Source organism: Lissotriton helveticus, chromosome 6 (assembly GCF_964261635.1).
Source record: "Lissotriton helveticus chromosome 6, aLisHel1.1, whole genome shotgun sequence".
NCBI lineage: Eukaryota > Metazoa > Chordata > Amphibia > Caudata > Salamandridae > Lissotriton > Lissotriton helveticus.
Window position 1 is genome coordinate 234,787,441 of NC_136067.1, and position 27,651 is coordinate 234,815,091.

General features: G+C 43.4%; 1 protein-coding gene across 1 annotated transcript in view; it reads right to left on the reverse strand.

The window, feature by feature from the left end:
- Positions 1 to 27,651, reverse strand: part of LOC144762241 (uncharacterized) — an 875,873-nt gene that overhangs the window by 234,746 nt on the left and 613,476 nt on the right. The window contains exon 14 of the mRNA XM_078647384.1: positions 12,989 to 13,186. Coding sequence (XP_078503510.1) covers positions 12,989 to 13,186 — 198 coding nt within the window. The remainder of the gene's footprint in view (positions 1 to 12,988; positions 13,187 to 27,651) is intronic.

Sequence of the window (27,651 nt, forward strand, 5' to 3'; positions counted from 1 at the left end):
GAGCGCGGCGGAGATTACCATAGTGAGAGAGGCCCTGCGTCCACTACTGAAGGTGACAGCGACTGATGTTTATGTTGTGATAGAAACAGCGGACACAAGAGTAGCTCCCCCTGATAGACTTTTTGAAATTGTCCTGTTAATAGAAAGAGACATACAACGCACTATAAAAGGGGTGTTTTGCAAAAATCTTTCGTCTACGTATGACATTCGGCTTTCGGAGGCTGACTGGCCCCCACCTTTTGTCCTCGCAGCGCCGCAAGGGGAGAAGGTAATCCTCCCCAGTTTCGCGAACACTGTCTCGAAAGAGCATGCGCAGCATTTTGCAGAAGAGTGGGCTCTGGCTCTCGCACCGGCTCTGTACCGCAACCAATGTGGTTGGGATAAATTGTCCCCGAGCCACGAAATTCCTTTGCGGTCTCAGCCGCAGCCTCAACCTCAATATCCCATCCGGCGAGAAGCCAAGGCTTCCGTCGCGGCTATCCTTGAACAATTGAAATATCAGGGTGTAATTGAAACGTGTGTGTCTCCGATGAATAACCCCCTTTTTACTGTGACAAAGCCGGACGGAACGTATCGTTTGGTTTTGGATTACAGGCATTTAAACTCGCATTACCGTAACTGTGCTGTACAGAATACACACGGCTTTGCGTTAGTGGATAGTCTTGTGCGTAAGCGTTTTAAAATGACGCTTGACATTTCCAACGGTTTTTATGCCCACAAATTGTACAGTCTTAGTTCCCAATGGACCAGTTTTACTTCGGCCGGGGTCCATTAACAATTCCGGCGTCTTCCAATGGGCTATAAGAATAGTCCTGGGATTTTCACTGCCGGCATAGTCTCTCTTTTGGAGAGAATCGACCCGGATGCTTGTTCGTATGTGGATGACATTTATCTCACAGATGACGAAATTTGGGAGCATCTGTGTTGCGTCAACAGCATAATTTGTAACTTTGCAGACATGGGTTACAAATTTAACTTTGCGAAATCGCACATTGCAGAGTACACAGTGTTGTTCTTGGGCTATGAGCTCAACAATGAAGGTAGAGGTTTGGCTCCTCACTTCCTGGAGAAATGCGCACAGGTGCGCGCTCCGACAACGCTGACAAAATTACAGTCTTTACTGGGTTTTTTGAATTTCGGGAGGACATACATTCCGGAATATGCCCAGCGTATCAAGCCATTATATGCTTTGATACAACCAACTTTTTCCAAATCATGCTGGCTGCCTGAGCACTCAGCCATTTTGCAATCTTTGCAGGCTGATCTGCTAGCTTCTAAATTCTTACTGACTTGTGATAACCACACTAACCTGGTAATAAGAATTATTCCTGGGACGGTGGGTTTCACGTACCTAACTTTTAATGAAGGAGATACAGTACCTATTGCTTACAAGTCACACTTGTACACTTCGGCTGAAATGGGGTTTTCCACTGTGGAAAAGGTTTTAATAGCTGTGCAGATGGCGATTCTTAAGGAACGTGCACTGTCACAGGGAAAATGCATGTTGGTTGTTACACCGTGCCCTCACTTGGAGGCAGTTATGAAAGCCAGTGTACCAAATTCTAAAGCTTTGTACCCTCAGTGGATTCAATGGGCTGCTTCCTTGACGTCCACGGATGTCACGTTTATTTTTGACGCCTCATTGCGGTCGCAGGAGTACTTGCAATATGAATTCGTTCATCCTGCTCCTCTGGCAATGCGACCTTTGGAGGATTTCCATTGCATCATTTACACTGATGGTTCGGCGCAGGTTGCGCATGGCTCTAAACACGCCTACGTTTCCGCATGCGCCATTGTGGTCGGTGCCATGGTGAACGATGAGTTCAAGTCCAGAGTTGTGCATTCGCAGACTCTAGGGGACTGCACTGCACAATTAGCAGAGCTTCGTGCTCTTTTACTAGCGTTGGAGTACGCAGATCCGAGTGTGACAACTTTATTGTAAGTGATTCTTACTACTGTGTACAGTCTTACAATGAAAACTTGTTCTTTTGGATTCAGAATGAGTGGCTGAGCTTAAGGCTCAATTGCCGCTTGTTTTTGTGATTCATACTCTCGGCCATCAGCGTGTGGGAGTTCACGCTGTCGGTAACTCGCTTGCTGATGAAGCAGCGAAATCAGCGGTGTCTAAGTATTTAGTTGCAGCAGTTACACGGTCCAAAAGTAAGATTGATAATGACATCTTGGCGGCTGTTTCTGCCACTGAGAAGGGAGGTAAATATCCTGCGGGGTTCCCTTCGAAGTACACATACCACTTAAGTCCCGATAAGGTTCCTTTTGTGAAAATACCTGATGTTGGTGAACGTTTGATTCCCAACTCGGATCGCAGATCTGGTTTGATTACAGCGGCTCATGAAGGTGTGGCATCTGCGCATGCGGGCGTCTCGGCCACTGTAACTCAATTACAACAGCGTTTCTGGTGGCGGGGACTGTACAAACAGACGCGCGACTATGTCGTTCAATGTGACATTTGCCAGCAGATTAAACCTTCGACTGCTGCGCGTCCGCCACAGACACAGTTGTACATATCGAATAAACCACTAGGTTGTGTTTATTTAGATCACTGCGGTCCTTTTTCCTTTAATACTGCGTATAAGTATATCTTAGTAGCAGTTGATTCATGCACACGCTTTGTATGGGTTTGGCCCCATCGCAGCGCTGATTCACGGACTGTCATTAGAGATTTGCGTGTCTTTGTAGGAATTTTTGCCTGTGGTACCTTCCATTTGGATCAGGGTCCGACTTTCGCCTCTAAGGCGTACAAGGATGCCATGACTTCGATGGGGGTCCAAGTCAAGTTTTCGTCTCCCTACAGACCTCAGGGTAATAGTGTAGTAGAGCGAATGAACTGCGACTTAAAGCAATCTTTGACAGCTCGAGTAATAGGCACTGGCAGAAACTGGCTGGCCCACCTCAATGGCGTGCAGCATGCTCTTAATAATCTCCCTAGAAGGTCTCTGGGTGGGCGGACCCCATACGAAATGCTCTTTGGCATCAAGATGTACGTCCCTGACCTTGACGGTCTAGACTGCGTGGCTCGCGCCACAACCTTTGACGTAGATGAACATTGCAATGTTTTACAGGATCTACAAAAGACCAGAGACAGTCTTGCAAAGGAACATTTGCCCTCCACATCGGATGTTGCGTTGCAGATCCCGGTAGTTGGCTGGCTACCCCAAGTTGGAGAACTGGTTCGAGAGAAGATCGAAAACAAGAAAGATTTTGGACCTTCCTATCGAGCTCCGGTCCCAGTCCTTGGCGTGAAGGGCACAAGAACAGTCATTTTACCCCCTCTTCCAGGTCGTAAGGAAAACAGGTTTATCTCCATTGACAATGTCAAGGTACACAGAATGGCCGATTCTTCTTAGTATGACACCAGCTGTATCCTGTCCTTCCATGGTGAGAAATTCAGTTTTGGCTACTACATCAAACCCTGAGCCTGATGTGGCCATCGAATTACCTGCCCTTTCCAGTCCTTTATTAAGTGCTTTGCCTGGCACAGACCATGATGATATCGATTACACTTACCCCACTGACTTATCAATGCTTGACCTGCAAACCCGTTTGGCCACTGAATCAAGATTTTCATTTGACACTGTTTCCATTGCCTCGAAGAAACCCTCACGGTTTGCAGTTTATGCCACGTTATTTAAAAAACATTTTTTGATTCCCCCTTGGACATATATTTGGCTGATACTTTTTTCAATTTACCTTTTTATGTCAATTGGTTTTGTGTTTTATTTTTTTCGACTCATCAATGGACACTATGTCGAGGAAAGAACATGCATTAGACATCTCAATGGAACTTTGGCCCTACTTTCCTCGTCCCATTCTGCACACAGATTGAAAAGAGACTTGACGTTTGTTAACATCACTGCCTGGCCAGTCCTTGATGGAATTGTGTGGGATGCAGTTAGATTTCAAATTCATGGCCCTACAGAAGTTGTTAATGTTCCTAATGTCCTTAGGGTAAACATGGGGCATGTAGCGAAACAAAACATACGTTCTGATGATTGGGATGTTCATGCAGTAGAAAGTTTGTTTTCTGATTTGAAATACTATGCTGCCTTTGATGCTGAGGATTTATATTTAGAATCCGCTAATTATGGTGATTTGTTTTGCTTCCAACATTTTGGCAATCACTTCTTACATAAAACATCTTCCAGGAGGAATGCTGTTAATTTTACACAGTGGGAACATTGCCCAGCCCCTAAACAGGGCGGTTCCAATACATTTCTAAAAAAGTACACTTATTTTACTGACTTTAATCAGTCCAGTCCCGAGTCTTTTTATTTTAAAATATCACAGAAGCCGATGTCCAAGGTTAGACTGACCAATACCAAATTATTGTACTCGAAGTCCTTCCTTGATCAGTTAGTTATTGGAGGCTACGAGCTATGGAAAGAAACAATTGACCTTAAATCAGTTTGGGGTTCAAGGGACTGGCAGGTACAAGGCACTGAGGCTCTGCACCGTGCATGTCTCATCCCAAATCATATGCTGTTTTTGAATGCAACAATTTCCCAAACAACTTGCTTTGGATTGGCTACTTCTAAAAAATTAAATACCCCAACCATCCCTGATTTCGAGGAATACAATGGCTGGAGTAATTTTACTCAGTTGTCCATTAGAGAATTACAGACCCTTTTACTTAATTCTTCCTTTAACATATCCAGTATGGATCCAAAAGGTTGGCTGATTTGGCACCGTAGTGCTGATTCCTGCCAGCACCGTTTTCTGGGTTTATCAGATGGCTTTACACAGGTTAGGCCGGATCCCCATTTTGACATGGTCCATACTGTCACGACTTATTCAGTGGGCAAGTTATGTCAGAATTGGCTGAAACATTCTACATTGCCTGCAGTTAAAATTCATCTGTCAAAACTGAATGAGGATGTAGATTTAAATGATTTCATGAAAGGCCCGGCTAGTGTTAGATCAAAGAGATGGATATATGCTATTTACAATGAAATCTGGAAAACATCACAGGTTGAGGCAGCGACACGCCTTAGAGCGATTGATCAAGCTAATCTTGAGAAAGTGCTTGCAGTAGTTGATAATAGTATTAACATGCTTTCTTCCCGCATTTACACGTTAGATAATATTGTGTCCTCTGTTGTGGATATAGTACAGGATGAAGTGTCTGTATTATACCATGGTCAAAATCAATTGCGTTCGATCATACAATTTGCATGGACCCTACAAACGTTGAAAGCTGGCAAGGTGCCATGGACCTACATGAACGTTTCATCTCTTTTTGCCCCTTTTAATTTGACTGACAAGCAGCGCTTGCTTTCCATACGTGATGCATCTTTTTCAATGTTACATATTGAGAGATTAGAGTCCTTGCCTTTTTCTGTGGCAGAGGCCACTGCTGCAACGTGGCTTATCCACGGTTTAATAACGTTGCCTTTTGCTTTGTATACATTTACAAATTGTATGCGATATGTTTCCATTGGTCTATATGAACCATTAGGTAGTGGTTTCCTTCATGAAGTGTGGTCCCTTCCTTTCACTTACAGATGTTTGAAAGATGGACAAGAGGTTTATCTGAATGGGGAGGAGTGTACAGAGACACCTGATTATTCATTAATGTGTAGGCACATACAATTACACGGTTCCTGCAACCAGGACCGACCAAATTTAGCCTGTGTTTTAAAAGAGACACCGGTTCCAGTGATCATCCCAACTTTTACCTTATTGGGAAACGGTAGTTATTTACTTTTGAATAATGAGGATTGTTGTGGGTTAATAAAAGGGGTTCCTTATGTGGTAACTGTAACTGAGAGTGTAGTTTGCTGCAGAAATGTACTGTACCCACCCACGCATGAGAACAGGGATGTTTCCATCTGGCCGCGCATCCCAACCTTGACAGCGGAGTTCAATGGCATGAGCAGAATAAGAGCTCTATTGTCCCAAAAAGAAGTGGCCTTGAGTTCGGCTCGAGAAACTTTCGTGCATCACATAGCTAACACCCGTACAGAGGTTCAGGCCCTTTTAAATACTGATTTACCTTTGCATTTCAGCGAGATGGTTCATTCTATCTTTAACGCGTCCTCCACAACTGGGCTGGCGCACTTTTTTAAAGCAGTTAGCAGCGGTCTCGTGACTTCATTTGAAAAAATATTTGGAGTCATTCCTGCTTTCTTCCATTCCATTTTTTCAAGTTTGTTTGGTGGATTCCCGGTTTTACTGGCACTAGCGGCAGGCGTTCTGGTGATTTTTTGCTTCATTAAATATGGATGCCCTTCCTGTGCAAGAAGCCGCCCAGCACCTTCTGGCGCTGTTTCGCAACCGGATGCTTGAATACTATGGCATCCTGCCACTTGTGACTTTGAGCACGGCATATGGATTATCATTTCGATTTTCCTACTTCACCTGTGTCCAGCCTTTGTTTCATTGCCTTAGCTGTGATTTTGACTGGGCCATTGATTTGTGTCTCTGCGGACCGGTTTCTCCTGACGTCGATTTTAATCAGCTGATGGGTCCCGTCGTTACTCACGAGTTGGTTTGTACTGGCGAAAGGATTATGGCCTTAGCAGCGATGCATGGACTAATGGGTCCTTGGAACATACTCGCAGCAGCGCAAGATTTCTTGGCACTGAGCTTTCTTGAAAACCCACCGAGTTGTCCTCTGATGGTAATAGAGGCTGCGGTACTAGGAGAACACGTATGTTCTTTTCCACTTTTAAATTGGATGGCTGAACTGTTTTCGGATGAAGGCGGTGATTTCATGTTGGAGGCTGTTGCTGCTTATTTTGCATATACGGTCATGTCCTAAACACTTTTCCATGTTTCGGATCCTGCCAACTAGCTTTCTGCTGACATTATTTTTGCGGAATGTGTTACACTTTTTTACCTTCCCAGGCCTATTGACTTGAGCAAACATGAACTTTGGCTTTTTCAAATTGTTTCATTATGCCACAGTTTCACCAATATTTTTAAAGTATACACCAGGCTCATAGCTCTTGAACTCTGCTCTCAAGTGATGGCCCTTATGTTATCTTATCTTATCCGTGCTCGGATCATGGGGGGTGTCATATAGCTACTGTTAATCTGCATACTGTGTTAAGTTAGCATAGGCTCATTAAGGGCCAGATGTAGGTAATTTTAATTTACCACCTCTTAAATACCGATTCATACCGAATCGGTATTTAAGAGGTGGTAAAATAGAGGGGGGGAGATGTAGGTATTTCAGATTCGGTAAATACCGAATCGTTAAGATTCGGTATTTACCGATTCTGTAAATACCGATTCGGTATTGCCCATTGATTCCTATGGGCCTTGCAGCCCATAGGAATCAATGGGCAATACCGATTCTGTAATTACAGAATCGGTAAATGCCGATTTTAGCAAGGGTGCAGGGGGTGTCACTTTGACACCCTCTGGCACCCCAAAAATAGGCATGTGCGCCATGTGGCACACAGACATGCCCTAAGGGCATGTCTGTGTGTCACATGGCACAGGTGTGCATGCACACATGTGCATGCACACCTGGATTCGGTATTTTACCACCCAACTGGATTGGGTGGTAAAATACCGATTCTTAAAGCCCTGTGGCACTCTGACATGTGCCAGCTACATCTGCATTTACAGAATCGGTATTTTACCGAGTCTGTATTTACCGATTCGGTAATTTTACCGAATCGGTAAATACAGAATCGGTAAAATACCGATTCTGTAAATGCATGCCCTACATCTCAAAATCCAATTACCGGTCGGTAACGGCCGAATTCGGCCATTACCGACCGGTAATTGGCCACCTCCATCTGGCCCTAAATGTTTAAACGCCATTTTTTCCTGTTGCTGCTTCTGCACACGATACATAATTGTTGATTTAGCTTTCAACCTAGTAGTTTACATGAGAATAATATGTTATTGCTCTCAAATCAGCTTTGCTTAATAAACTATGTCTGTACAGTGAGTGCTGAAGCTACAAGGATAACACGACACAGATTGTTGTGAGAACTGATCTCCGCACCTTCATAGACATAACACAAGTGCAGCTCCTGCCAAATTCTGGCTTTAAGCGCGTTTTATATTGCAATGCTTGGAGCACATACACACACTTGATGCGGTTCGCATGCAGAGAGCTGGTGGAAGCAGATGTGATCTCTTCATACTAGGATCTTGAGGTATGCGCCCGCCCTGCTAAAACCCAAAGAGACCTTCTTATATATTAATATAATATACTAGTTAGGGAGGGTGAGAATTAGGTGTGGGTAGCAATTATTCATTTCAGCATAATAGTATGCTGTCACCGTTTGCTTTCTATGGACTTGTAACTATGCTGATAACTTTGCTTCTGATAATATGTTTCCTTGTATTATCTAAGATACTGCGTTTGAGAAAACGGCATTAGTAAATAAATATTTCAAATGTGCACGTGTCCTCATTTACTCCACGTTCTGGGTTGAAATGATTGTATAACTAAAGAGTGTTCATGTGTTCCACGTAACCTGAGGTATTGTAAGTTCATGTTCTGGTTTGTCTAAACATTGGGAGTGTTGTTATGACCAATGAGACACTGTAGCTAGCTCGGTAAGGGGATTTCGGGTACTGAGGTGAGTTTTGGGTCACCCTAATTCGCCGAGGTTCCAAATCTCTGTGCACAGTTCTGTGGGAGAACGGAAACCCTGTTACACTCTTTGTGGAGAACTTGATCAAGGAAATCTTTGGTACCGAGCAATTATCTCCCATGTTTGTCGTCGAGCGCCCTGTTTCAGGTGCTCCCCCTCGCCCAATTATTGCACGCCTGTTGAATTATGTTATTTTACGTATTGCCCGCAACAAGGGTAACATTGTGCATCAGGGCAACTCTCTTTCATTCTTTCTCAATTTTACAGTCTCTGTGCAGGCTGCAAGGAGGGAGTTTGGTGCTGTGAAAACGTTTTTACACTCCGAAGGAGTTCACTACGCTATGCTATACCAGGCTCGTCTGCGTGTTGGTTCTGAAGGGGACTCAACCATTTCCACTAACCCTATAGCTGCCCTGGAACAGGCTAAACATCTGAAGCAGGTGCGGGTGAGAGTCTCAGGTGCTTTTGGACAATGAGGAACAGTGAGCTCCTGATTACCTGTTTTTTTATTGTAATGTGGCTCTATTGACAGTCTCTAATAATGATGTCATGTTTTCTCTAACAGTTCCAATTCTTTTTCTAGGTTGCCATATTTGTATCTCACTGCTTCAATAAGTACACTCTTGCAGGGGGCTGTTGACACAGTATTATAGTGTGATAGGCATAGCAACCAGGTATGCTCAGCCACCTTCTACCAGTTAGGAGGCTAGACGCGCTCAGATGCCCCCGCATGGGAGTTCCCCATCTGTGCATGTTTGTTCTCTCTGGTTGGGTGGGTTGGGTGGTGCTGGGATGGCTATTGAAGAATATACCAAAGCAGTTTTAAGATTTAACAGAGTGAGAGAAAGAGAAGGAGTTTATATGCCTTGTGTGTGGAATATCATCCTTTGCCTAGGATGTTGTATGAAATATATCCCATAGATCAAGGGAGAGGCAAGTAGCTATAGTGTATCCTGGTATGTCCATGGAAGTCATTTCTCTGTTATGCTTAATCCCCAGTATCCGAGAGGCTTTAATATGAAGCTAACCAAGGGGAAATTATTATATAGACTAACTGTATTGGTAGACAGATTTTAGATCTATCTTTGTTCTACATCTTAAAGGATTATGGGTCCTGATAGTATGGTTTTGGTCATAGTCACCTGTTCTATTATTGACCACTTAAAATCATCAATGGTGTGTCCCTTTTCAATGCAATGGCTGACCATCTTCTTTGTTACTTTTCTTCATCTATCATTACTTTTATGGTCCTCAATCCTCAACTTGATTTTCCTCCATGTTACCCCAACATAATGTTCCTAGAATGGACACATATTCATATAGATGACATGGGTGAAATTGCAATTCGTTTATTGAAAATGTACCCACTGTTTGGCTAGCCCCTTGTCCAAAGATTTTGAAGTCTGTATAAGGAGGCAAATACCCGAGTTGCACATGGGTAATGCCCAGTGTCTGCTTGTAAGCCTCATGATGTGGTGATGCTAATCCTATTTTCTTGTTTTCACCCCCTTGTATGTACCAGGACATGTCTTATGTTCCTCGCATGTTGGTCAGCAAATGTTTTTTTTTAAAACTGTAAGCTTGATGTGTTCAGAATCCGCCCATGCTTATGTATAGACTTAGATGTGGTTCAACAGAAGGGGTATGTGATCACCCAAACCAGTTGTTGATTAGCCTTCTTGTTTACGGCACACTATAGTCTATTACCGCAAATTAACACCTCAGTGCATGTTTCTACACATTCTGAAGGTCAGCATTTTTTAATATGACTTACATTAAACAGATTTTCCTATATTTTTCAACTCACTCATTTTAGGTGAGTATAATTTCGCACTACAAATTCCACTTTTAATCCCAACTTATGTCTATTTAATTTGAAAGAGAAAGGCATGAAAGATTTAAGTGACTTTAGGGAATGATGATGTTTGCCCTGTGCAATAAGCTTAAAGGATATTGCAAGCAAACTTGACGTCACAATGACCATATATAGGAACTCTGCTGTAAGCCCTGTTCCTCTATTTGGACCAAGAACACATATCCTTATGATATACAGCTTATATACATGCGTTAAACATTTATTTATTGGTATATATGTAATACCTAGAAATGTTTTTGCATTTCTCACACCGCATGGATTTACTATACAGCTCAGAGCTTGAGTTTTTTCAAAAATTGCAAACGAACATCAGCTGACTTCTTGTTTTTCATGAGTGTAATTGTATGAATTGTTGAAATTCACTCAGATTTTAAAGAGCTAACTTGGATACTATATACAGTGGGTCTTTTTCAGAAGCCAATTCTGGAAGAGAAATTATCACGTCAATGGAAAAAACTACTTCCACTTTATCCACCCCAATTCCTGATTAGATTCTAGTCCCATTCCCACTTTGGAAAGAGATTTACTTGTACCCGAGGCAGGAGTAAATCCAGCAGTGGCTCCTCCATTATGGCGGAGGAGCTTCGTCTCCCTACCAGCAGATGCAAGATTTGAAAAATAAAATGATAGTAAAACAGGTTTATTATCATTTTATTTTTCTTCACAGGGCTGAGTCTTGGGGGCGGGCCATTATGATGACATGTATGAAGCAGGATGGGTGTGCCCTGCTGCAAGTGGGCATGTGGATTTGGCTAATGTACATTACAACGCATACATTTGCAACTCATACCTTTACAGCGCAGTTTTTACATGGTAACACATTTTACAAAGCATACATTTACATTGCATGCCACTACAACACATTTTTTTAAACTACATTTGCAACGCATTCCATTACCTTGCATTATACCTTTACAATGCATACCATTACAATGCATACCATTACATTGCATTTAAGATAAGTGTTGGATAGTGTAGGGGTAAAAGTTACTATTCTAACTCCAGGGTGTGCAACAGTAGGGTAAGTGTTGGATAGTGTAGGGGTGAAAGTTACTATTCTAACTCCAGGGGGTGCAACAGTAGGGTAAGTGTTGGATTGTGTAGGGGTAAAAATTACTTTTCTAACTCCAGGGGGTGCAACAGTAGGGTAAGTGTGGGATCGTGTTGGGGTACTATGCGTTGTAATGGTATGCGTTGTAATGACATGCGATGTAATGTCTGCATTGTAGTGACATGTGTTGTAGTGTCATGCATTGTAGTGACATGCAATGTAATCAGTGCGTTGTACTGACATGCGTTTTAACCGCATGCGCGCTAGCGGGTATTCCCGCTGTGCGCTGATTTTTTTAAATCGCGCGGTTCGTGACAAAGCCAGCTCGTCATCCGCGTAGAGCAGGTAACGCCCATGACGAGCTGGCTTTGTCATTAGCGTCGAAGGGGTTAAAGGATGTTTTGATGTAATGACTGAGTTGTGAATGTAGTGCGATGTAATGACTGTGTTGTAAAGGTTGTTTCCAGGATTCAGCCAGCCCTCTTAGAATGGGCCAACTGGCATTGCAGACATTGCAGCAGGCAGAGGCTCCCACGGGGCGTGAATCCAGCTCACTCAGGCCAATCGCGATGCTTCTCCTATGCTGCCAGCAGCATGAGAGCAGTGTCTGGGTTGGTCATTGGGAAGTCTGGGAGCCTCAGCCTCTGCTGCAGTGGAGCCAGAGGAGCAGAGGAGCGATGATGCGGCTGGTGGGGGGGGTAAGATATTTTTTGGGTGTGTTATTATTGTTGGCCCACCCCCCCGCACTGTCCCGCTTCTTTTTCATGAAACCAGCCACTACTGAGTAAACCCCAGGCGATATCTGGCCATTTCCAGATAGTGAACAGGCCAAAAATAAGTTACATTTGTTGGGGGTTCCAAAATGCCCTGGGTAAGTATTTCCTTAGGCACCAAATTACTCCCTTGTGTTGTAATATGGGCATGAGTAAATGATTACGAGTGCAAGTTTGTGAATAGACTTCAGTCAAGTTATTCGGCATGCAAATTGAATCTCCGTGTACAATTGACTTTATGAATCAGCTAATTGGTGTGCAATGCCTAGAGCGGGAGAGACTGCCGAACAAACATCTTTAACTGTTATCCTAGGACATCAAGGTCTAGGAAATCCACAACATGAGTTTCTGTTTTTAAAAAAAAAATCAGTTTAATCACCTCATGCAAATCTCTCTCCCAGATTATATTGTGGAATTACTTCTAGCTGGTTGTGGGCATTTGTTTTCACCTAGTACTTCTGGTTGGGAGTAGTAAGGTGCACGACTCTGAGCTCGGTGTCTTGTTATATACCTCATGCACAGTGAGGAGAATTCTACATTAAACTTCTTTCTATATTGTGAGCCTGTTAAATTACATCAGAAGTGGATGAACATATTTTTCTATTTGGATGGAAGCAAACTTTTGAAGCCTAGTTGTGTACCATACTGAAACATGATCAAGATCAGAGACATCACAAAAATGCAGATCACAATTGTAACTTTTTCTACTCACCTTCCCAATACTGGAGCACATTTGGCATGGAAAGAATTGTATTCTTCTTTTGGAGGTAAGCCTGGAGGTCAGGCGAACCTCCGTCCCTCCTCACCACTTGCCATGTCATGCTTTCAGAAATTGGTACATCGCTACTACACACAAGGGTCAAATTGTCATGTTGGGATACATTTGTGACACCTCTTATTTCTACTGTGGCTGTAAAAAAAAATATAAGTATGCATCAGATATACTTCATATCAGTCCAATTCATGTCATGGTTCAAGAGTAAATGTAACAACTAAGGGCCAGATGTAGGTAAATGCATGTTTGCGATTCCTTAATAGCGATTTTTAGGGAATCGCTATTAAGGAATCGCAAAATGCCATGTAGGTAGGGATAGCAATATTTTTTGCGATTCCTTAATATTCCTTAATTGTGAGTCGCAAATTGCGATTCGCAAGTAAGGAATACCTTTCCATTCATTCCTATGGGCCAAGAGGCCCATATGAATGAATCGGAATTGCTCCTGCAATTTGCGAATTACCAAGAGGCACTTGCAAATTGCGGGCGCAATTTTAAGGGTTCCAAGGTTCCAAATGGAAACCCTATTGCACCCCTGAAATGTGCATGTGTGCTCATGTGGCGCACATACATGCCCTAAGGGCATGAATGTGTGCCACATGGCACTTAAAAAAAAGCAAAAAAGTGCTTTTTTAAAAGAAATCGCTAATTACCACCAACTTGAAGTTGATGGTAATTAGCGATTCCTTAAGGCTCAAGTGCACTTTCTTTTGTACTACTTACATTGCATTTAATGAATCGCAATTTGCTATTCGTTAAATGCAAGAGCAAAATAAGGAATCCCAATGTTGCGATTCCTTATTTTGCTAGTAGGTTTCAACTTACCTACATTGCTTGCTGCCAAATTTCAGCATTAGCGCTCGCTATTTGGCCACCTACATCTGACCCTAAATACGTAATTGAGATTATGTTCTTTTTATTTGAAAACCAAATGGGAGTTAAATAGTCATAAATATACCAAACCCCTAAGTATGTCGCGCATGCAAAAGTAGGGCCCAATTTAAAACACAATATCTTGCATGTAAATTAACTTTAGAAAGAAAGCAAATGCTTATTTTTTCAAAACTGTCACAAGGAGCAGCAGGCTGGCCCTCCTCAATCCTCTTCCATCTTGGGGATTTTTTTTAAAATTATGGTTCCTATTGCTAAGGTATTTATACACACATGAAAAACATAAGTCAATCAGGCTTCCTGAATCAACCCGCTCGAATTCCCAGAACACTGGGAATTAGTGGTACCCAACCATTGTAAGTACAAACTTAGGGCCAGATGTAGGTGGCTAAATACCGGTCGATAACGCCGAAATTTGTTACATTTCTGCGTTACCGACCGGTATTTAGCCATGTGCAATGTAGGTAACACCGAACGCGATCGCAAATAAGGAATCGGTTAAAATAAGGGAAACCAGTTACCGATTCCTTAATTTGCGATTAGTAGACACGGACACCCCTAAATATCGAATCGGTAAATAAGAAATCCTTAAAAAATCGCTAATCCAATGTACCGCAAATCGGTAATACCAAATTTTCGAATTTTCGGTATTTAGGAGTCGCTAATTACCACTGACTCAAAGCAGGTGGTAATCAGGTGCACTGCATTTAAACAGTCCCAAAATGCAACAGTGTGAACACAATGGCTGCCCTCTACCTAATTGCAAGGCGTCTACGTTTGCGAGCAGCAGGACTGAGGATCTGCAGATGGGAGGAGCGCGGGTACAGACTGCGCGTTACACTGTTCCAAACTGACTGAGGCTGAAATCCATGAGAGGTATAGGCTACACCCAAACACCATCCTGGACCTGATAGAGGACCTACACCCACTCCTGGAGCACCAGACACCAAGGGCACACGCATACCTACTCATGTACAGGTACTCTGTTGCCTGCACCTCCTGGCATCTTGCCGTTACCAAGGGGTAAGAGCTGTGGCAGGTGGATCTCACAGAGTTGCCTGTCGCGTTTTCTCAATAAATTCCTGGACGCCACGTTGCAAAGAATGCTACATCCAATTCCCCAGCACCCAGGCAGAACTGCTGAAGACCAAGATGGAATTTTACCAGAAGGCCCAGTTCCCACACGTCATCAGTTGCATTGACGGGACACATATACCAATGTGCCCCCCTGCTGCGACAGAGTACATCTACCGTAATCGCAAATCCACACATTCTATAAATGTCCAGGTCATATGTGATGCATCTTCCATCATCACCAACATAGTTCCTAAATTCCCTGGGAGCATGCATGATTCATACATATTCAGGAACAGTGGGATCTATACCCATCTCGGATCATCATGTGGAGAAGGCTACCTGCTAGGTAAATACATGTGACACCCCCTGAAGTATACACCTGTTGCTGTGATTGTTGACAGTGAATAACTTACTTTCTTCTCACACTTAGGTGACAGCGCCTATGTGGTGGGTTCTTTCATCCTGACTCCGTACCTGCACCCATCCACCCCAAGTGAAAGGCGATGTAATGTTACACATAGATTGACACGCAATGTGGTTGAGAGAACATTTGGACTCCTCAAAAGCCGGTTCATGTGCCTCCACAAAAGTGGAGGTGCACGACAGTACCAGCCCCTGGACTGCTGTAAAACCATAGCTGTATGTGCCATGCTGCATAACCTTGCCACTAAGAGGGGTACACCTGTGGAAATGTGTGAATCTGAAGAGGAGGATGAAGAGGACGTAGGTACACAGCCACAGCACAGCACAGCAGGCGGCGCAGCTGCAGCAGATGGGAGACAGAGATGGTCAGAGATCACACAAAATTATATCTGAGTAAGTAATGAGACAAAGCCGGTGAATGCATTTGGGTCAGGGTGTTTAATAGACCTTACAACAGGCAATTGTCCAGCACACCGTAACACCAGTGATGTGTCCAATGGGTTACGTCAGCCACCACACAATAGAATTTGAGGGCAGTGCCTATCTCCTGGGCCCATGCACACCACCGCTGTGTTCTGCAGGCAAACTGTCCTCACCAGTGCTGTGTCCTGCAGCAGAACCGTGCCTCACACTGTGCCTCCTGCTCTCTGGCAAGTGGGTGATTACAGGGCTGCGACTGCTTGCCTCCTCACTCTCATCCCCATCCCCTGTTCCGGTGGCAGCAATTTGGTTTGTCTGAATCACCTCTAAGGCACTGGTGACTGTGACCAGGCCCTGAGTGACCTCACGGCTGCACTTTGCCATTTCCAGTTGCATGGCCACTGATCGACGACTGAGCACATAGGTTGCATTGCACAGCCTGTTGAAAGACTTGGTGTACCCTGCAAATATCTGCCTGTCTCTGCTCCTTGCAGCATGCTCACTATCCATTCTGCCGCATAATAGCCTCACTGCTTCTGACATCTCCTTCATTCCCTCTGCCACAGTATTGTTGAGGCAGCATATGGCCTCCTTCATGTTGTTAACATTTCTGTTGTTTGCCACCATCTGGACGTTGAATGGCCCTCATTGTCTTTTCTTGCAGGTGCTGCACTTTGAGAATCTGCCCCTCCAGTCCAGAGAAGACACTGGATTCATCAGCATCAGGACTCGGTGCCCTTTGTCGCCATCTACGGGCACCTGTGTTGGTTTCCTCCATGGGGGACTGTGTCACAGATGCCGGTGTGTCCTCGCCCGGCGTGGTCTGTTGTGCTTCCTGGCTGTCATCCTCTGTGGCATCTATCTCCTAGTGGCTAGCCACTGTATACCTCCTTGATCATGCTGGTGGGGGTGGTGGTGGGGATGTAGGTGTGGTGTTTGCAGGGATCATTGAAATAATATCGAGTACAAAAATATAGACATACAGAAATATCGAGGATAAAATATCGACTACAAAAATATCGAATTCCTATCTACACTGCTGCAATGTCTGCAATACCAGTTGGCCCATTCTAAGAGGGCTGGCTGAATCCTGGAAACAACCTTTACAACACAGTCATTACATCGCACTACATTCACAGGAAAGTACAAAAATATCGAATAAAAAATATTGTTTAAAAATAATATAGTTAGTCATTCATTCATTAAACTTTATTCGGTTCTTAAGATAAAAACCATAAAAGTTACATTTTAACTATATAAAAACAGGATGAGAAAAATATACAAATCAGATAGTACAATTAGCCCATAATTTGTGCAAGTTTAAGAGGACGGAGTACATCACATTATTGAGTTAAAAGGCAGTTCATGAAGGTAAAGAAAGAAAAACAAGCATTTGCAATGCAATAGGTCTCGCATTAGGAAAGTTTGAGCTATTGGTCTTGTAAATGACAAATATTTTATTTATGTGTTGGTTTTGAAAATAGCTAAATTAATAGCTTTGTCATTTACAATGCCAATAGTTTTAACTTTCACAAATGTGACACCTAAAGCATTTGTGACACAATATGTGTTGTATTTACGTGACTTAGATGTATTGATATTACAAATAACAATGGCTTTTAATTTTTTTTAATAATTAATACTTAAATAAAAGTTATTGTAATTTATAATGGCAATAGCTTAAACTTTTGTAAACATCTTTTGTGAAGATTATGTTTAGTGTATTTTATTGTGACGAAAATCCAAGAACAGAAGTGAAATATTAACATCTTTTTGTGACATTTGTAATAAAGCTTGAAACATTGAGAGAACATATTTGAACCAGTTGTTGTTGAATGGTTGCACAGATTGATGCTGTGGTGGCATTGAGTGCTGTTGTGGTAGCGACGAGTAATGCTGTGGCGTTCAGTGATGCTGTGGTAGCGCATAGTAATGTTGTGGTGCCCCTGAGTGATGTTGTGGTGGTGCTGAGTGATGCTGTGATGATGTGATAGATAGATAGATAGATAGATAGATAGATAGATAGATAGATAGAATGAGTGCGATAGATAGATAGAGTGAGGGCGATAGATAGAGTGAGGGCGATAGATAGATAGATTGATAGAATGAGGGAGATAGAGAGATAGATAGATAGAGAGAGTGAGGGCGATAGATAGACAGGTAGATAGTGTGAGAGCGATCGATAGATAGATACATCGATTGAGTGATGGCGATAGATAGAGTGAGTACGATAGATAGACAGATAGAGTGAGTGCGATAGATAGATAGAGTGAGGGCGATAGATAGATGGAGTGAGGGCGATAGATAAATAGAGTGAGGGCAATAGATAGATAGATAGATAGAGGGCAAAAGATAGATAGATAGAGGGCGATAGATAGAGTGAGGGCGATTGGTAGATAGATAGAGTGAGGGCGATAGACAGAGTGAGGGTGATAGATAGAGTGAGGGCGATAGATAGATAGAGTGAGGGCGATAGATAGATAGATTGAGAGCGATAGATAGAGTGAGGGCGATAGATAGATAGAGTGAGGGTGATAAATACAGTGAGGGCGATAGATAGAGTGAGGGCAATAGATAGATAGAGAGATAGAGTGAGGGCGATAGATAGATAGAGTGAGGGTGATAGATAGATAGAGTGAGGGCGATAGATAGATAGAGTAAGGCGATAGATAGATAGAGTGAGGGTGATAGATAGATAGATAGATAGATAGATAGATAGATAGATAGATAGATAGATAGATAGATAGATAGATAGATAGATAGATAGATGGATAGATAGATAGATAGATAGATAGATAGATAGATAGATAGATAGATAGATAGATAGATAGATGGATAGAAGATAGATAGATAGATAGATAGATAGATAGATAGATAGATAGATAGATAGATAGATAGGGGAGAGGCCAAGACAGTGAAGGGGCAGGAGAGAGTGAGATGGAAACAGAGGAAGAGTGGAGAGGCCAAGACAGGGAAGGGTCAGGAGAGAGTGAGACAGAAATAGAGGAAGAGTGGAGAAGCCAAGACAGTGAAGGGGCAGGAGAGAGTGAGACGGAAACAGAGGAAGAGTGGAGAGGGCAAGACAGGGAAGGGGCAGGAGAGAGTGAGACAGAAATAGAGGAAGAGTGGAGAGGTCAAGACAGTGAAGGGGCAGGAGAGAGTGAGACGAAAACTGAGGAAGAGTGGAGAGGCCAAGACAGTGAAGGGGCAGGAGAGAGTGAGACGGAAACAGATGAAGAGTGGAGAGGCGATAGATAGAGTGAGAGCGATAGACAGAGTGAGGTTGATAAATAGAGTGAGGGTGATAGATAGATAGAGTGAGGGTGATAGATAGATAGAGTGAGGGCGATAGATAGAATGAGGGCGATAGATAGATAGAGTGAGGGCGATAAATACAGTGAGGGTGATAGATAGATAGATTGAGGGCGAAAGATAGATAGATAGATAGAGTGAGGGCGATAGATAGATAGAGTGAGGGCAATAGATAGAGTGAGGGCGATAGATAGATAGAGTGAGGGCAATAAATACAGTGAGGGTGATAGATAGATAGAGTGAGGGCGATAGATAGATAGATAGAGTGAGGGCGACAGATAGATAGATAGAGTGAGGGCAATAGATAGATAGGTAGACAGAGTGAGGGCGATATATAGATAGAGTGAGGGTGATAGATAGAGTGAGGGCGACAGATAGAGTGAGGGCATTAGATAGATAGAGTGAGGGCGATAGATAGATAGAGTGAGGGCGATAGATAGATAGAGTGAGGGCGATAGATAGAGTGAGGGCGATAGATAGATAGATTGATAGAGTGAGAGAGATAAATAGATAGATAGATAGAAAGTGCCTACAAATAAACCCATCAAAAACATAAACACCTAATAAACAAAAATGCCTGATTATTGAAAAGGAATAGACCAATATATTAGATGTGTGCAAATACAATAAACAGAAGGAAGACAGTGAAGGGGCAGGAGAGAGTGAGACGGAAACAGAGGAAGAGTGGAGAGGCCAAGACAGTGAAGGGGCAGGAGAGAGTGAGACAGAAATAGAGGAAGAGTGGAGAGGCCGAGACAGTGAAGGGGCAGGAGAGAGTGAGACAGAAATAGAGGAAGAGTGGAGAGGCCAAGACAGTGAAGGGGCAGGAGAGAGTGAGACAGGAATAGGGGAAGAGTGGAGAGGTCAAGACAGTGAAGGGGCAGGAGAGAGTGAGACGAAAACTGAGGAAGAGTGGAGAGGCCAAGACAGTGAAGGGGCAGGTAGGAGTGAGACGAAAACAGAGGAAGAGTGGAGAGGCCAAGACAGGGAAGGGGCAGGAGAGAGTGAGACAGAAACAGAGGAAGAGTGGAGAGGTCAAGACAGTGAAGGGGCAGGAGAGAGTGAGACGGAAACTGAGGAAGAGTGGAGAGGCCAAGACAGTGAAGGGGCAGGAGAGAGTGAGACGGAAACAGAGGAAGAGTGGAGAGGCCAAGACAGGGAAGGGGCAGGAGAGAGTGAGACAGAAATAGAGGAAGAGTGGAGAGGCCAAGACAGTGAAGGGGCAGGAGAGAGTGAGACAGAAATAGAGGAAGAGTGGAGAGGCCAAGACAGTGAAGGGGCAGGAGGGAGTGAGACGGAAACAGATGAAGAGTGAAGAGGCCAAGTTAGGGAAGGGGCAGGAGAGAGAGAGACAGAAATAGAGGAAGAGTGGAGAGGTCAAGACAGTGAAGGGGCAGGAGAGACTGAGACGGACACTGAGGAAGAGTGGAGAGGCCAAGACAGTGAAGGGGTGTTAACGCGGGATTTCTGGTCTATAGTTATAGGCCTAGATCCCAACTCAGGTCGACTGAACCGTTGGTACCTGTCATTGAGTAAAAGGCAATCCACTACCAGGTTAATCCGTTAATGACTTACACCACTCTAAAGAACCACTTAAGCTTAAAAGGTTTAAAAGTTTATTACAAAGCCAAACTTAACTGGAGATATAAACATCTCAATATAAGGTTCAAAAGATATACGGGTATCAATACAAACATGAATTTTCTAAATGCTCTTAGTCGGCAAAAGAATATTACCAAAACCAATTCAAAAATCATCAAAGTTGCAAGAATAGACACAAACTGTAGCTTATGAGTCATTTACAGAAAGGAAAGAAATCAGATTAGACTGTCCCTACACTAGACTAAGTGACATCCCTACTTAGCAAGATCTTAACCTAAAAAGGTGTCAGCAGTGGTGACTTCCAAAGAAGATCACACACTTCCCTTAGTCTTTGTTTCAAAACGATGTCTCGCAGTTCCCTATCTGCCTACCCATCCGCTCTCTTATGTTCCTCAGATCATCTGCCTTAACTCCACCGAGGGGTGCTGTCCCTAATACAAAATCACATTTACAATAGAAACGCCCTTTGGAGACACCCCTTAGAGACGCCCCTCACGTGGTGTTGGTACTGGTATGTTCCATGCTGGTACTCCTCTGGGCCCATCGTTAGCGTTGACCTTGCTTCCCAGGCTCCTCTCCGGCAAGACGGTACCCCCAGGAAATTCCTGAAGACTCCTCCAGGCCTGTGCCTGGCTCTCTTGAACAAAAGTCTATTTATCACTCTCTTGATTAAAACCTCCTCGCACCTGCAAACAGACACTTGTACTGTGGGCCCCAATTCCGTCCTCCACCACATCTTTAAGTCGTAAACCATTCGAACAGGCTCCACAGTTTGTGCTTAACACGACCTTTCTCTAACGAGCACATGCAGATCAAAAGAAATGACTTTGTCTATTCAGGCCTATCTAGAATTACATGAACGGGCCTGTGCACTCTGTAAAACATTTAATTCTTCTAAACAGCATTCTAACTTATTACACACTATGATTATATGAAACGTTTATAAAACATTTTTCAGTTCTAGGATCAATAATACTTTGAATTACAATAACATTGAAATCCACCATCGTATAAGAGTGTAACAGCATCTTGTACTCTACGTGAACTGCCATGTGGCCTACACATTTCTACGTTTAGCAGCATTACATTTCCCCTACAGCAGCCACATAACATGAGATTTCAACATCATTCTAACATCTCTGCAAACATCTACATTAGCTTTTCACACTTGATATAAGTATTCTATTTTAATAAGACACTATTATATATTTTCTCTCTATAGATTCGACACTCTTATATAATGTTTACTAAACTAATACAACGTGCTGTAAATATGGTGCACTTCTATATTTTTTTTGATTTGCGCTCTCTCAATCCCCCCTTTGATGATTTTTAGTAGTTATCACCATCACAACACCATCCCTGAGGTATGGTCTGAGTCAAACTGAAGTCGTTTCAGTACCCCCTCGTTTCATCGTCTCTCGGGCCTTTAGACTCCTGTACTGATTATCCTGCATCGCAGTCAATCTTCTCTCTTGCCTTCTCATGGTTCTTTGCAACCTGTTTGACCTATACCATTGGTACAGCCGCACCAATCCCCACAAGATGATTATACAAATCACTATTATGATAATAGGTTTCAGTATGTACCAAATGATATTCTTTCCTAGGTCAGCAAACCAACCTCCAACTTTACCCATTCCTTGTCCTACCTTTTCCCACACTGTTACCTTTGTCAGATCCTCAATTTCATGATGTATTTCAGTAATGTTTCGAATGTACTTTTCTAAAGGTTTTGAATTGTCTGGAATGTAAGTGCAACATTCCTGGACCTTCAAGGCCTTACAGACTCCTCCCTCTTTGGCTAACAGAACATCTAGAGCAAGTCGGTTCTGAAGAACCATTGCCCTTATCGATTGCATCTCTCCCTCCACCAGCATTAATGATCTAGCAGTACTGGCGGACAATCTATCTACAACTGTTGCCAATCTCCTAATCTTGACATCATTTAGTGCTATCCCTAAAATAGGAAGCATAGCACCAAATACGTCTCCAACTACCTCCTCAGCGCTTACATCCCTTCTTCCTCTAGCTTGAGTTCCTCCCTCTATAATTTCCAAATCCTTAGCATGGTATATTTTGGGAAAGACAATTGCCAAATAACATGATCCATACCAATTATCTGGTACTTTCACGTATGCATTTTTCCCACAGACAAAATATACATTTGGGATCACCTGCATTTCCTTCAAGCAGTCTTTCGAATAATATTCTAATTGGAAAGCATGTTCATAACTCACCTTTCCAACAAACACATTCTCGTAATAAGTTTCACTTCTATGTATGCACAATTTCCCCTTTTTCTCTCGGTCTAAAGCTATTGGACCATTGCTACCCTTTCTTTGGTGTGCCCTTTCTTCCTCGGTCCAATCTGTCTTCCATTGACCTGAAGCTTTCAGAATCTTCTGTCTCCTGTATCGATCATCCACCTGCCCTACAAACCTTTTCTCAATTTCTGACACTTTACAAGACAAATTATTTCTTCGGGCATGTGAAGTATCTAATGTTTTCCAGGGAAGGAAAAATTTCTGTAATCTGTCTTCACTCTTGTAATAATCCCATTTATTCAAATGCTTGTAATTTGGAACTTCTGGTAACACTGAATCAAAGTTTGAGAAATAATATTCGAACCCATCTCGTTCATAAAATATACTAAGCAGCAAACTACATGTGATTCCATAAGTCAATGGAAGATGATGGTATCTGATACCTTCGTCTACAGAGGCTGGCAGTTTCATGCAGACATAACAATTTTTAGCCTCCATAGCATCAACATATTCGTATAGCAATTTAGCATATGCATTCGATTTAAAGTTCCCTTGTGATTCATCTACATGTAACCTACGAGTCTCAGCTGCTAGTAAAGCTTTATCTTCCTCTGTATTGTCCCCCTTTTTACCAGCAATAGTAGGTTTCTGTGTCGATGTAATCTTTGGTTTTGTTGTTGCTTTCTCTTCGTTTTCATGTCCCACTACATATGATATTGTAACCACTAAAGCTATAAGAAAAATCACTCCCACTAAAAGTGTGCCTATTATACATTTGGCCCTGCGGTTCGGGTTGCCAACCTCCATGCTCTCAAACAGTGTAGTTCCAGTTCTCTTTCTCAGCACAATGTCTCTTTCCTTTGTACAATGTCTCTTTTCGAACCACACCTGGAAGCTGATAATCTTCTCCGCAAGATCAGTCTTTGTTTCTATCGCAACAGACAACCCTAGCCCTTCTCCGTCCACTAAACGGAAGTCCCTAGTTTCTTCTTCTTCCACTTGGCGCTAGGTTATCTCTCAACTTGTTTATTTACAAAGTCTTTCACACAGTCTTTTAGCAATCCGAAATTATACGTGTTCCAGCGACTCTAATCACAGCTTCTAATATTTCCAAACGAAGAAGGATCTCCCCAAGTATTGACCTCCTTGGACAACAAGTCGGGAAATCTATTCTGTTTAAAACCAAGTCTCTTATTCCACTCAGATAAGGAGGATAGGGGATATTGAGTGTGAGCAACCCTTCGACCTCCACTCCCGGTATCAACAACACTATCTCCACTGTTATGATGGGATCAGTGCTGATCAGGGTCACTTCCCTCACCCTCCCAGTTCCCTGTATACTGGACATCTGCAGCGAGGTAGGTCCACTCAGGAGTAGCGTATCTTCTGCAAGGCACTCGCACCCTCCTCGATCTTCTCGGACCTTCCTGTTCCTGTCCTTGTGTACTTTCGTCCAAATCCGAGTCTTCAGATACAGGGGCAAGAGTTTTCTCTGGAGCTGTCTTCAAGCTTGGCCTCTTTCTTCTTTCACTTGGCCAACTAGCTTCTCCACGCCTCTCTCTCCTATATCTTGTCCGCACACTCGGTTCTTGATCACTCTGGGCTTGATCTGGGTCTGAGCCGTATTCACAGCAACTTTCTCCTTCTGTGGCAACTTCAGTTTCACTGCCGTCCTGTCCTTCTTCTTCTTGTTCTGTAGCGCTCCCAACTTCTTCCGACACCCCCACAGCTTGACTGGTCCCCTCTAGTGGTTCTCCCTCCACTGCTGAATTTTCATCTGTGAGAGGAGCTGTTTCTTCTAGGGGTGCTGGAACTCTTTGAGTATGGGAAGCGTGAATCCAGTTTGGCAGCCCTCCACACTTCACAGCGGTATTCATCGTCAGGATCACCTGGTAGGGCCCCTTCCAACGCACGTCTAAGCAGTTCTTCCGGACGTGCTTCTTCAGCAGGATCCAGTCACCTGGACACAAGTCGTGACATAGATCTCTTGAAGATGGAACTTCAGCAGCCTGCACCTGAAGAGACACAGAATGAATGGCGTCAGACAGCCCCTTGCAGTAATCCAGGATTAGGTCATCCGTAATATTCAACAAAGCTGTAGTGGGTACAGACGGAAGTCTCATTGCCCTCCCCATTAAGACTTCGTGTGGAGAGAGACCTGTCCTCCTGTCTGGTGTGCTACGCATACTCATGAGTACCAAGGGCAGAGCATCAGGCCAACTTAAGGACGTCGATGAACATACTTTGGCTATTCGGGACTTCAAAGTGCCATTGATCTGCTCCACGATACCTGAGGCCTCTGGTCGATAGCTACAGTGCAACTTCTGATCAATATTCAATGCAGAGCAAAGCATTTTCACAACTTCACTGTTGAAATGAGTTCCTCAATCTGATTCCAGGGAGTTTGGCACCCCGTAGCGCGGGATCAACTCTCTAAGCAACAACTTTGCTACTGTGAGTGTATCGCACCTGCGTGTAGGGTATGCTTCGACCCATTTGGAAAATATGCATACAACCACCAGAACATACCTGAGGTGGTTGCTTTTTGGCATCTCAATGAAATCTAATTGCATTCTGTTGAAAGGCCCCCCAGACCTCCCAATGTGACTCATTGTAACCGGTGTTCTTTTCCCTAAGTTCAGTTGATGACAAGTAACGCATCTCCTACACACTGCTTCTGCTGCAATCCTAAACTTAGGGCAATACCAAGTCTGCCTGAATACCCTCAGCATGGCATCCCTTCCTAAGTGTACTGGACCATGTATCTGTCGTGCCATTGGACTCACTAATTCCTCAGGTAACACTGCTCTTCCATCTGCTGAAACCCAGAAATCCATTTCACTTTTCACACATCCTGCTGTTTCACCATGCCTTTTTCTCTGAATCAGGTGCGTTCTCTTGCATGTTTTTTAAGTTCTCCCAAGTATCTACTGTTTCTAACATCATATTTAATTCGGTCTTTTCCTGAGCCCCACCTACTTCCACCTCCGTGAAAGAGTATCCTGGCTCCGCGCAATAGCGGGCAACTTCATCTGCATATCTATTACCTTGTGACACAAAATCTGTATTTTTGGTGTGGGCTACACATTTGACGATTGCAATTGCAGCTGGACCTTGTAATGCTTCTAACAACAGTCGCACAAATTCTCCATTTCGAATAGGCGAACCAGAGGAGGTCATGTAACCTCTCTGAGACCACAACTGCCCAAAATCATGAACTACACCGAAACCATATTGGCTATCCGTATAGATGGTGACTCTAATTTTGTTTCCTGCTATACAGGCACGTGTCAATGCAATGATTTCTGCCACCTGTGCGGAGTGTACTCCTTCCAGGCAAGCGGCTTCCACAACTCCAGTAATGGTGCAAACAGCATAAGCTGCTCTCAACCGACCAGTATCGTCTCTTAAACATGAGCCATCAACAAAGAAAATGTCATCAGGGTTGATCAACGGCTCATCCACGATATCTGGTCTTGGTTTCGTGCATAGTTCAGTCACATCAAGGCAGTCGTGATCTTCACATTCCTCGCCTTCAATATCGTTAGGAAGTGGCATCAATGTAGCAGGATTCAAAACAGAGCACCTCTTAAGGGTCACGTTCTCCACAGCAAGTATAACTTGCTCGTAGCGCGTGAGCCTACTGTTGGTCATGTGCTGTGTCTTGGTCCTGGTCATCAACAATTCTACAGAATGCGGTACATACACCACTAACTGGTGTCCCATTACAATATTTTCACACTGCTCAATGCTGACACCTGTTGCAGCAACGGATTTGAGACATCCGGGCAACGCTGCGGCTACTGGATCTAAGGTAGCCGAAAAGTATGCAACTGGTCTACGGGCATTTCCATGAATTTGCACTAAAACTGACAAAGCACAACCTTCCCTTTCGCAACAGAAAAGTGAAAATGGTTTCTCATAATCTGGCATTCCCAAAGCCGGAGCACGGCACAAGTCTTCTCTCAGCTGGAGGAACGCCATCAAACAATCCTTGTCCCATGGTACCGGATCACTCACCTCCTTGTGCGTCAGTTTTTGTAAAGGTTTTGCTTTCAGTGAAAAGTTAGCTATCCACTGTCGGCAATAACCAACCATTCCTAGGAACATCCTGACTTCTCTCTGTGTCGTAGGCGCATTCATCTTCATTATCGCCTCTATCCTATCTGGTGACACTTTGCGCTTTCCTTTTTCTATCCTGTGACCCAAGTACTGTACTTCTGTCAGACAGTACTGCAATTTGTTCGGAGATACCTTATGCCCATTTTCAGCTAAATGGTTCAGCAAGGCAATGGTATCTGTCTTACAAGCCTCTTCTGTTTCTGACGCAACAAGTAGGTCGTCTATGTACTGGACCAGAACCGAGTTCTGGGGCAGTACCAGACTTTCAAGATTTTTCTTCAACAGCTGGTTGAAAATTGATGGGCTATCTGTAAACCCTTGGGGGATACGACACCATGTTAAAACGCGATTTTCCATTTTAAAAGCGAAAACGTACGGGCTCTCTTCATCCAATGGGATTGAAAAGAAAGCCTGACAAAGATCTATCACTGTGAACCACTCAGCTTGGAATGGTATCTGAAACAATATCACTGATGGATTCGGTAC